This window comes from Molossus molossus, unplaced genomic scaffold, assembly GCF_014108415.1.
Source record: "Molossus molossus isolate mMolMol1 unplaced genomic scaffold, mMolMol1.p scaffold_m16_p_1, whole genome shotgun sequence".
NCBI lineage: Eukaryota > Metazoa > Chordata > Mammalia > Chiroptera > Molossidae > Molossus > Molossus molossus.
This window is the reverse complement of record NW_023425344.1, coordinates 224864150-224877042: the sequence shown is the minus strand read 5'-3', so window position 1 is coordinate 224877042 and position 12893 is coordinate 224864150. Positions and strand designations below refer to the sequence as shown.

The following is a 12893-nucleotide window of genomic DNA, read 5'->3' as shown; positions in this document are numbered from 1 at the left end:
TGAACTTGCAAATCATGTGAACTCTCATTCAATGTGGATGCCAGAGTAACTACTTCCTTTGAAGAGTTGGGGAAAACAGAGCCTGAAGAGCCCCGTGAGTTTAAGTCAAGTATGGCCCTGATCTTGGTGGACAACCCCTATCCCATGATTCGATTTCAATAAAATTAAAATCTTTTACAGGAAATTCAATCAAGAACAACTCACATTTCACTTTGAACATATCTAGACCCATAATATACCTTTAAAATAGAAGAACTGTAAACTTCGCCAAGAAAATGAAAGAATTCTACTTTAATGTAGTGTTATTTCTATAGTTTTATCTGACTAGAGTGCCTTACTTTTACCTATCATTTAATTTTTTTTTTATTGATTGATTTTAGAGCGAGGAAGGGAGAGGGAGAGAGATCAATTGGCCGCCTCCTGCATGTCCCCCACTGGGGATCTGGACCACAACCTGGGCATGTGCCCTGATTGGGAATTGAACTGGCGACCTCTTGGTGCATGGGTGATGCTCAACCACTGAGCCACACCGGCCAGGCTATCATTTAATTTTTATAATAAACAGATTCGCCCACATATGTATGGATAGATACATGGATAACAAAACTGTGCTACACACACAATGGAATATCATAGTATTCAGCCTTAAAAAAGGGAAGGTCAAGAACTGGATGTGTGCCCCACACAGCAGCCCCACAGGGCATTAGGAGGTGGGGGCCTTTGGGAGGTAATCAGGCTCAAAAGAGGTCCTGCGGGTGGAGCCTCCATGAAGGGAACCGTCCCCTTATAGGAAGAGGGAGAAACCAGTCTCCTCTCTCTGCCATGTGAGGACACAGCAAGAGGCAGCGGCCTGCGACCGGGCGGAGGGTCCTCCTCAAGAACTGCAGCTGCGCACCCAGATCTTGGACTTCCTGCCTCCAGAACTGTGAGAAATAAATACTGTTTAAGCATCCCCATGCCGGCTATGGTATTTTTTTATAGTAGCCTGAGCTAAGACAGGAAGGAAATTCTGACACACACAACAACAGGAATGAACCTTGAAAGACATGATGCTAAGGTGAAACAAATCAGTCACAAAAGGATGAATATTATACAATGCTACCTACATGAGGTACCTAGAGTTAGGGGCTAATCGATACAGAGTTTCAGTCAGGGAAGATGAAAAAGTTCTGAAAATGGATAATAATAGGCTTGTACAACAATGTAAACAGATGTATACCACAGAACTGTACATTTAAAAAAGGTAAAAAGGGTAAATTTTATGTAGTGTGTATTTTACAATAGAAAAAAAAACACACACATTTATTTTCTCCTGAATTGATTTACTTCTGTTCCCACTTCTTAAGTCAGTTCTTTTGTATACTGGTTTAATTACTAAATCAAGTTTTTTAAAAAATTCATTGAGAGCCTGTTTAAACACCAGGATCTGTGGTTTTTCTTGGGGTACAACCATGAATAAGACAGACTGCCTGAAGTTGGAAACATGAACAAAGAGGATAATGAGAAATAAATTCCGCGAAGGAAGACGACTTTTGGGGATCCCAACATTCCCAGGAGGGGCAGTTAAGGTAGAGATGGGAGAGAGTGTTCTGGGGAAGTTAAAGGAGCCTCCTGAGAGGCGACGAGGCGCCACCGAGGCGGAGTGGAGGGCAGAGAAGCAGGTGTCAAGACGAAGGAGAGAGAAGCCACAGCAACAGGGTCAGGGCATGCTAGAGCCAGGCAGGGAGTCGCAGAGGGAGATGGTGGTGAAAGGCACGGCCCGGGGAGTTGTTCCCTCTTCATTAGACCATCCAATGCATATGCAGCATGGAGGGATGGAGAGCTGTTTTGGCCAGAAGAATCTCCCTGTGAAATGAGAGCCCCTAACGCAATGATAAGGAGGAGGCTTAAAAATGAGGAACTCTGTGGTACATTTACATAATGAAACACTATGCAGCTGTAAAAAAGAAAGATTGCTTTCTTACTCTTTGAGACAGCATGGAGGGACCTGGAGAGCATTATGCTAAGTAAAATAAGCTAGTCAGAGAAAGACAATTATCGCATATCACTTATATATGGAATCTAACAAAATAAACTGACCAACAAAAGAAACCGACAGACACAGAAGCATGGAACAGACTGACAGATCTCAGAGAGAAGGGGGGAAGGAGGGCGAAAAGAGATTAGTCAGAGAACTTACATGCATATATGCATAGCCCATGAACACAGACAAAAGGTAAAGGTCGGGGGTGGGGTGGGACATGGGTGGAGGGGGGCAAACTGGAGAAAATGGAGGACATCTGTAATACTCTCAACAAAATTAAAAAAAAAAAATATTAATGACTGGATAACTAAATGGGGGGGTGAGACGGGGATGAGGGTGGAGGGGAAGGTGATTATGAATCCCAGTCCGGCTCTGGATGCTCAGGCAACGTCCTTAATCAGGTGACAGCGTGAGGATGAAGAGGTGACGGGGGCACGAGAGAAACTGCAGTCAGTGTGGACTGCTGGGAGACACGTGATGCTCAAGCGCAGGTGGGTCAGGTAGTCAGGCACATGGATATAGAAAGTAAAAAAGAGATCAAGGCAAAATATATATTATTAAGGAACTGCCCCCCTACAGATGATGGCTGAGGTTACTGAAATAAACTACTTCAAGATGTCACATAGTGTGGGATTAAAAGAAAATTAAGAAAGAAATCAGATGACACAAAATTTGGATGGTGATGAGACAGGTTTAAAGAAATGACCAAAAAAAAAAAAAAAAGAGAGAGCAAGCGCAAAGTTTTGGAAGACAAGCAACGGGAGTCGGAAGGAGGGTCCCTCAGCCTTGTAAACATGGATGCCAGAAGGCAGGCTGGGCCTGAGCAACCCCAGGAAGCCCAAAGTTCCATGATTTAAGGGTCTTGCAGTTGAGTCAGACAATTATGACCCAGCTGGATGGTACTGGAAAGTACCAGTCCTGAAACTTCTAAACACAGCTAATATTCTAAATGAAGGAAGAGGAAGGATCAAATGGGTGCCTGCTTTGTCTCAAAGGAGAAACGGACACAGGGAAAATGAGTGCAGAACGTTGTCTTAAAAATAAGATGGGCTGAGCCCATGACTAACGTGTTCTCTGAGAGGAGAACTGAAGTCTGTTTCAGGTCTTCAGCAGGCACGCTCTACCCATCCTGTGTGCTGCTAGTGTCTGCAGGGGGGCATGGGCTGGGACCACAGTGCAGCTTCGCGTCACTCCACTAAGATTCACACTGCAAATGAAGCAGCAGCACTCTCCACCCAGCTGCTAGAGCTGAATGCAGCGGGGAAGGGGAACACAGTCAGGCATGCAGGTAAAAGTCAATGCAATAAGATCCAACACCAAATAGTTTCATAAAGGCTGGTAATCTGAGAACAGAAAAAGAAATATTCTTTTATATGCTAAGATGCCTGTTGTTTATGCAAAGCCCCTTAATAGCTAAACTTGTCTGAGCACACTAACACAGATCAGGGTTTTATAACCGACCCTGCATTACGTATAAACCCAGCACAGTTCAGTGCGCTGCAGCCAGCCATTTTTACTTCCACTCCACCCTTACACGCCAGACACGTCTGAGGCCAAAATAATGACTGCATCATAGTGCCTACTTTTGTTGAACAAATATTAATTCTGTTAATAAATACTAGACCCACCAATACTATAAAATTCCATACTCAAAAGGCCACCTGGAAAGCATAAAGCTCATATATTTAAACCAAAGAGAATTAGATGTTGTTCTATTTAGATGGTAAATGGGTATTCTGTTCTTACTGCATCACTTTCTCTTAATGTATAGAGAACACAATGGAGAGAAATAATTCTTGTTAGAAACTCCAAACGGCAACATGTTTTAGAATGTCATAAAAATTCTGATCTTGGTATTTAAGGAAAAGGATAACCTGTCCCACAAATACGGCTTTAAAAAAGTATCCTTGATGACCTGTAAGTCTAGGAATTTGCACCCAATCCAAGAGCTATGGTCCCACATACAGCACATGGCGGTTTTCGTGTAAAAGGAGCCATGCCAGAGCAGGCCGACTGTACGTGTAGCTTGGGCAGGGAGGCTGGACACGGCTGCTGACTTACCCTCCCACAGCCGCTCTACAGTCAGACACACCCTCCGAGCCTGGGAGAGAGGAGGCAGTGATGAAATAATGTCCAGGCACTACTTTGGTTCCAATATTAGGCTTGTGCTGTTATTGGAAGGTAAGATCCAATTTATGGCAGACCTTGTCATTTGTTTTTTTGTGTGATTCACCTGGAAGGTCCACCTCATCCGTCAGGAGTGCCCAGGAACAGATGTAAACGGCGCCCAGGGCAGGGCTGGTATGAAGGGGAGGGTCAAATGGAAGAGCACTCAGCCAGGGTTCTCACATCCATTTCTTAGCAAGGTGTTTTGTTCTCAGGAAGCCTATGAAATAAATGCTTAAAAGTTCCTGATGAATGTCATGAGTCTACTCTATACCTGAATATTCCTGAAATAGTAGCAAAAGAGTTTCTCAGCTATTACCGTGTATTTATGACTTGAAGTTAAACTTTCAAAAATAAATATTGTATTACTAAAAATTAGGAATGATGGAATAGGAAATCAAACTCTTACATTTTCACAAAGAAAGATTATCCATCTAAATGATCACATACTTCAAAATGAAGACGAGCCAAGTAACCTGAATATCCTGAAAACGTAGGGCTAGGATTTTCCAAGTCACCCACATCATCCATCATAAGATCTGCAATCTAAGTCCAGTGTCCTAAAGAATACCTGAAACTAAGAAGCCTGAGAGGAACCGAGAAGAGGTCAGATTTCCCCGAAAACCACCGGCAGCCTCACTTCTGCCGCTCACCTGCACAGCTTAGAGAGGCACGGTCTTTCATGGTGAGCACTGGTACACAAAGAAATAACCTCTAGAACTCAAGAACACCATCTGGAAACAAGGGAAGTGATGCACCGTTTAGAATTAAAAGCTGCTGTATCATAGGATGATCATTAGCTACAAAACAAGACTTTCACTTTTGGAGGTCAGTATGTTCAGCAACAATCTTTAGCTTCTGTTGCAGATATTAAAGTCAATGTGGACCTGAAATAGATTCTGCTATTGTATTATCTGGAACATTGTATAAAGAAAATCACACAAAAACCATTTCACTTGTAAAAGCCCGATGATTGTTTTGGAGAGGAAGAAAACAGCATCCTCTCTAAACAAGTTTCCTAGGTTCATCTTTCAGAATTCGGGCCACATCATGGTTAGCACACACCTCAGAGAGCCAGCTTCTGAATGTGTAGAACAGAGAATTCATTCAGAGATCTCTTGGATGTTTTTCCTCCTCAAAAATAATGAAAGTGAGGAGTCCAGAAGAAAATGTAGCCACTCTAGGAGAGGAATCTTTTGAGATAAATAGCAAGGTTCTGTAAATAAATCTCCACGATTAAATGAGCAATTTTGGAAAGAAAACTCATTTTTTTGGTTTGTCTGTTTTTTACTGAATCATTTATACATGGTATTCTAGTATTTTCTGAACTAGCTAAGGCACAGTGTTTTGTGCAAAAGTTCAAAAGTTAGACTAAGATAAAAGACATCATTATGATTTTTGAAACCTCCAGCTTTCTGCTTCCAATTTGAACCAATGACAACTTAAGCATCGCTGGGCCCCATCCTCCTGGCCACCCTGTTCTTGCAGGACCAGGTTCCTGATGCTCAGAGGAGCCAGGGTCACGTGTCTGTCTCCGACAGGGACTGTCCTTCTACCTGACACAGCTCCCGGAACAGATGTCTCCCAGCTGAGGGTTTCTGATCCCTCCCGCACAGGAGCCACAAACATGTTCTGAGATGAGATCCAAACAGAAGTGATGGGGAAAGGACAGTGGGTGGACAGGAAGAAGTTGACTTCTTCTGGAAGAGGACTAGCTGCTTCCTGAATTAAACTGCTCCTTTTGGTAGCATAGGGAAGCAAGAGTAACACATTTACAGTGCTATGTAAAACTTTATAGCCAATTTTTATTTACATTTTAAAAGTACTTAATCCGGTTTAATTTTTGGTCGAGGTTCTGTTTCAGAGTGCGTCACTGTACAGTGCATAGCTGGGTATCCTTGCTAAGAAAGAGTCAGCCCATTACCATTTGGGAGGGCACCTCCAGGGACTTATTAACAAACCCTGGTTTCTCCCTTTCTGGGACCCCTCAATCCCTCTTCTTTTGCTGCTTTTACTCAGGACTGAGGTAACACATCACTGTTTTCCCCGACTCTTAGAGCAGTGGGAAATATGTTTTGCTGTCCTGGCTGTTTGTTTCTCACAGGTATTAGCGCGGTGACAGATACTCAACCAAAACCTGCACTCTGTGCTACTGTATCACTTATCCCCCAAGGATGAAGACTGTCCAAGATGATAATATGGTCAATGTCACCTCAGAGCATCTGCTGAGTTCCAACCCATATGGCTGCTAAGTGTGCAAGACTCCCTTCCGTGGATCCCACACGGAAATGGAAAGCAGCGCACAAACACCAGGCCGCGGAGCCGAGGGCCACGCGGGAACCGAGCCTCCTTGCGCCCACGGCTTTAGAACGCTACCATGCTCGTGCACGCGTCTAGTTTCAACTCGACTTTTAGGAAGACATGGGAAGACCTAAAAGCTAGTGCTTATGAGCGTGGCAGCATTTAAAGTGCGCAGAGCCTGAGAGCAAGGCCGGAAGGCACACTCACCGCCGCTCCAGCGGGCGCCCGTCACTGGAGATGCTGCGGGGGATGTTGGCGGCCCGCTCCGGAGGGGGCATCTTGCCATCCCCTTTCCCGGCATTCAGCCTCGAGGTCATGGGGCTCGGCACCTGGGCCGGGACTTGAGAGGCGTGGGGCCCCTTGCTGGCATTCCTCTGCCATTTGTTATTATTCCGGAAGGGAAACTTGAACTCGTAGGAAACCCCTTCGTTCATTTTGTACTCCATCACAGGCACGCGGTAGGTTTCAGAGCAACTCCTGTGGGGGGGACACAGAGGGAAGAAAAATTAATGTTGTTTTTCCTCCTTGGTGCAACCACACTGATTCTCATTAACAGTTAAAATGGATCAAACACTTCATCCTCTGTTTCAAATCATCTTTAATCACTGGGCTGTATGATTAGTTTCCCTTCAAAAACCAGAACCCCAGGACACTTCCTTTGCCCAACCCCAACTATTAGTCTGAGATATGGAGTCCTTGAAAAACAGAGACCCAAGGTCACCCGGGTGGGGTGGGGGTGGGGGTGGGGGCAGAGTCAGTACCAGACCTGAGGAAGGAAGGCCCCCAGGGCATGACAGGCAGGGGACCAGACCCCAGGACGGGCTTCAGGGGAAGCACTCAGTGAGCTTCACAGCCTTCACTGCATACTACGATCCCGGATCTACAGGGGTGTGCAGTTTTGAGTTTGTGGGGATACTGACAGTCAAAAAATTAAGTGGGGAGAAATCTTGAAATCTAAAACTGAGAGCAGAATTTAGCTGAGGAGGAGAAAGAAAATAAAAGCCAATTAGAGAAATTCTGCAATTATTCAAATTACGAGGGAACAAAGCATAATTTGAAGTCAGCCTCCCCCCCATTAGGAATCTCCCATAGCAGGGCTGTCCCCAGGCACAAAAGTCTCTGTTGCTGTAGCCCCTTCTGTGGCACCGCGCCAGCCCCAAACCTGTGAAATGTGGAAGACGGCTTCTCACTCCCTTTATTCCAAACAACCAAGGACGGATCAATCAATCATTAACCTGACTGAGAGACAAATTACTGGGGAAAAAAACCTATTCCCACTAAAGCATTAACTCAAACTGTACATTTCAATTTCAACATTAAGTAAAAAAAAATTACTTGCTTTCTTAAAGGAATTTCAAAGATTGAGAAGCAGGCAGGAAGACCTGGGAGGGAAAGGTTAGGGGTGGTCATGAAATAGCCCGGGAGAAGCACTTTGGAGATAACATGAGGAGAGTCCAAACCAACACTGTCCTGTGGAAATAAGACATGGGCCACGACCACGGGCCATGTATACAATTGTAAAATGTGTAGTACCATATTAAAAAGAAAAAATAACACAGGTAAAATTAATTTTTAAATTTAACCCAATATATCCAAAATGCCGTCATTTCAACCTATAATCAATAAACCCGTATTATAAATTATTAACAAGGTATTTTCCATGCTTCCAAATGCGGTGTATTTCACACTCATAGCACATCTCACTGGGACTAACTACATTACAAGGGCCCTGTAGCTGGTGATTCGTGGCTCCTGTGCCGGACTGAGCAGGTCCAAAGGGCATCCAGCTGGAGGCCTGGCCTTGATCTAGGAAAGGGGCTCATGTTGGTGCAAGAATAAGTACAACAGAAGGCGTGGCCCTCTCATGACCTTGTCTATGTATCTCAAATGTGCCCCCAGTGTGTCCCCTCCCATCTCATGACAGCCATGGCTCCGGAAAGTACTGCTTTTGCTTTTGGAGCATGTGCGTTTGCGGGGGTCCTTACCCTCCTCAGTCTTAGCTCAAGTCTTCAATGGGCACCTTTCCTTGGAGTTTCCTTACCACTCCCGCCAACTCCCCCAAAGCCTAGGCCAATCATTATCTGACCCTCTGCCCAAGGCTTCACTGCACCCTTTTCATGCTTTAATAACACTGGCTTTCAAACTTTTGGACCACAGTCCTAGTAAGAAATACATTTTACACTGTGACATAGCACAACCACACACACATACACACCCTTCCTCCTGTAGCTTCCATTCTGCTCTAGTCGACTCCAGTTCATTAAAAATGCACTGATTTTATGATCGACAGTGTAAAACACTGCTTTGTAGAACATCTGACATTACTTTTAGCAATTAATAACTTATGCAATAAACACCTTTCTCTGATGAGGAAATATCACCTTAGGCTTTGACATACACCCCAGCTTTGATTCTGAGATTTCTGACACAAATATACCATTGCAACATTTTTCAGGTTGTTCAGAGAGGTATTACTGTAGCATGGTTTGAAATCTTCCATTGCTGACTGACTATTGCACCTCATATGGTATCTAGTGCTGTGGATCTGTAAATACAATGCAAGAATGCTGTAGTTTTTCAAAAGAATCTTAATAAAATTTACAGTAACCCATGGGAAAACTTGTCTCCACCTCAAAACCAGGACCAGCTTAGCTTCCCCTCAGCAATGGTCTGTTTTCAGTTTGATTGTTTTTTGTTAATCCTCACCCAAGGATATTTTTTCCATTGATTTTTTTTTTTTTAAGAGTAGAAGGGAGTGAGGAAGGGGGAGAGAGAAAAGGGGGAGGGGAGAGAGAGAAACATTGATGTGAGAGAGATTGATTGGTTGCCTCTCATATGTGCCCCAACCAGGGCAGGGGACCGAACCTGAAACCCAGGTATGTGCTCTTGACTGGGAGTCGAACCCAAGACCCTTTGGTGCACTGGCTGACGCTCTAACTGCTGAGCCAAACTGGCCAGAGCACAATGGTCTGCTTCAGCTTGTAAACTCCATGGATCATATCACCTCTGATCTTTTCTATTGGCTGCTCGGAACCACCACACGTACAGAACTTTATCATATGTAATTGGGACACAAATTTTTTTTTTCCCACTAAAGACCATATTTTATTATTTGATTTCAATGAAATGTCCATAATACACAGATAGACACAGACAGTAGATTAATGGTTTCATAGAGATAGAGAGGTTGGGGGTAACTATGGACACTAATTTTTAAAAATTTCCCCTAGGTCACGCTTCCCATCATCCCCCCTCCACCACCCCTTCCACACACAGAGATGTCTTCATTGAGTTTTAATTTTATGATACTACATTCTACTTGTATCTTCATTGGCTGCTTCAAGTCCATACTGCATTAGGGTAGAGGATAGTAAATAATGATAACAGAAACAATAATGATGTGATAGAAAATAGACAAGTTACTCTCATCTTCTGGGCCTTAGTTTCTTTGTAAAATGAAGGTTTGGGGATTGACAGTCACTAAATTTCTTATAGTTCAAACCCTCGTTTAAAGAGTCTTTTAAGCTGCAAAACTTTTAAAACTAAACCTGGTTAAAAGAAGTCATTAGCCAAAGATTTTGTCTTCTCTACAGTACACTTCATTTCCATCGCTCTTACTAGACAACGAGGAACGCCGTGCATATCCCGCGATTACGAGTGCAGTCGGATAAAGCCCAGGCAGGGGCGAGGATCCACTCACAGAGAACGGAGGCAAAGCTTCCCGAGCTACACCTCAGCCACCCGCATTTCTATGTCACCTCTGCTCGCTGACTGACCTCTAACAGAGAATGACACATGGAGTCTAGAAGGGAGAGTACCTTGAAGAACAAAGATAAAAACTGGCTTTTTAACGACATGCAGGAAAGTTCCTAAAGGACGTTTACTGTATCACCCCAGGTGAAGTCTGGTGTGGAACTACTCTAATACTCGGAGCGCACAGTGGGTCAAGCACAATAAAACCCCACTACAACTCTCTGAAGTGTGGATACCATGACCCCCATTTGTCAGATGAGAACAAGGAAGCCTAGAGAGATTCATTTGCCCACAACCACAAAGTCAGAAAGGGGCAAAGCCAGGATATGAACTCACAGAATTAATCTACTTTTGATTAGTCTTAGTTCAGTCACTAATTAAAGTATACTTCTACTCCAAGCCCCCAAATGTCTTCACCTTATAGTGTCTATAAGCATCTCACTCAGGGCAGAGCCTATGACAAAATGGAACACTTAGCAATTTTTAAAGAGTTGTATGGTCCGGTCGGTGTGGCTCAGTGGACCCTGAGCATCGTCTCATGGACTGAGAAGTCTGGGTTTGATTCCTGGTCAGGGCACATGCCCAGGTTGTGGGCTCGGGCCCCAGTAGGGGGCATGCAAGAGGCAGCCAATTGAACTTTCTCACATCAATGTTTCTCTCTCTCTCTAAAAAAAAATAATAAAAAACAAAATTAAAAAAAAAAGCTATATGGTCAACAGAAATGACAAATTCAGTGCTAAAAGTGACACATGGTGACATGCTGAAACCCTGTAACCTGAAAAATCACTCTATCTCCTTACTCTCTCTTTTCAGTTTAAAAATTTGTTTCCTTTAATTTCTATTTACCCATAACTCTTTTTCCTTAAGATACTAAGAAACACAGAAAGAAAAACAGTTGAACAGTTTATCAAACATCATCATGACACTGGACTCTTGACTCAGAAAAATTAGGTATTTGAGGACAGCTAGGTCCCTGATAAGCCATGTGACTTTGGCTTAGGAAAAACATCCTCCTTTGAACCAGATGATCTCTAATGGCTGCCCTTCTAGCTCTTGAATTTTGAAAACTTGTTCTTTTAAAATGAAGAAAAAAAACTTTGTGACCCATTTTCATTTACAAGGTCATTTGGTCTGTTTGTGTAACTTGTTTTTCTCTCTTTCTCTGAATGGACGCTGATTGCTGTCTTTAAAAACTCTGGACTACTGGCTCCTCACAGCATGAAGGTTCACCACTGCAGGCCATCAGAACATCACAATTCAGTCTGTTACCGGGGTATTTTTCTTCTTGCCAGCAGAATGGCTGTTGCGGAGTCAAAGGTGACAGACACCGAGAGATTAGTGCTGGTCATGAACTCGAGTCTGACGGCAGGGTGGGCCCCTCCTGCAGTCTGACGCCTCACTCCAGAGGCAGGTCTTCCAGTGGAGCCATAGGTGAGTGCCAAACCCCTTTCTGCAGCAGCTGGTGGGCTGGCTCTTTGGGCACCTACTACTGAACCTTTCCAAACCTCCTCCTCAATGTGTTGCTGGAAATAGGTGGCCATGAAGATTTCATTAAAGAGCCTGGTACACAGGAGGGGTTCAGACATTTTGCTTTCCTTTCCCTGTCCCTATTCTCTTGAAATAATGACTCTCCTGTGTGAACATACATAGATGTTTATAATTAGTACAATCACCACTCCGGGTACCTGGTGACCTGAGAGGGGGTGGGGAGCGGGGGGCGGTGGTGGTGGAAGGCTGCTTGTTCTGCCTCATGCTGGAGCTGCAGTAACAACTGACAAAGAAGAAGAGAGTAATTAGTTGCTCGGAAAACAGCGGTGGGAGTGTGAAGTGTGGAGGAGAAGGAAAAAATGACAGACGAGAATTATCTTATTTTGCTGAAAATTGTAGCAAGGTGTTAATGCTTCAACTGTTTTCCTTTGCAGTCAGTCTAAAGGAGGGATGGGGAGAGCAGGACTTGCAGTCCTCCAGAGGCACCGATGGCACCAGGTGGCACCTGCTCAGAAGGTCCAACAGGGGCACTTGTGATGGAAACGGCAGCACAGGGAGCGGGGGCGTCTCTGAGGCCCTGGCTGTGCAGCACACTGGTCCTTCATCCCAGCCTCCCACCCGCATCTTCACACTCTCAGTCACGTCACGACCAGCTCCACAGGCGAGGAGAGGATGGCAGCCGGTGACTTGAAAGCGGTTTGGGAGAAGACAACTATGGCTCAGGGCTCATCCATTCAGGCGCAGGTGGGAGCCGCCTGTCCTGGTCTACACGGGCGAACGGTGAGCCTGTATCCCAACTCTGTGTTCCATGGTGCCCAGCTGGTAGCTTGAAACTGACTGCAGTAGGAGTGCTTAGACCACAGGGATCCGCAAACGTTCCCCGTCAAGGTTCTCTTCCCCACAGGAAGCCACACCAAGCCCCTGCTAATGCTGGAATATGAAGAAAGGATTTGTACTTGGATTCTCAAGTTAGACCTTAGAAAGTTACTAACCTTTCTGAGTCTTGGTTTCCTTTAAATAGAAAAAATATTAACACTATTACTTCATAGGGTTGTCATAAGAACTAAATAAACTAATCCATATAAAAGTGCTTTTCCAGGACCTCGCACATTAAATACTCAACAAATGTATGTTGTTTTTACCAACACACCACAGAAGACAA

General features: G+C 44.4%; 1 protein-coding gene across 3 annotated transcripts in view; it reads right to left on the bottom strand.

Annotated features, from left to right (window-relative positions):
* The window catches only part of SIPA1L1 (signal induced proliferation associated 1 like 1), a 355546-nt gene that overhangs the window by 63961 nt on the left and 278692 nt on the right, over positions 1-12893 (bottom strand). For all 3 annotated transcript variants that reach the window (XM_036252572.1, XM_036252592.1, XM_036252581.1), the window contains one exon: positions 6698-6967. In XM_036252572.1, the coding sequence (XP_036108465.1) occupies positions 6698-6967 (270 nt within the window). The remainder of the gene's footprint in view (positions 1-6697; positions 6968-12893) is intronic.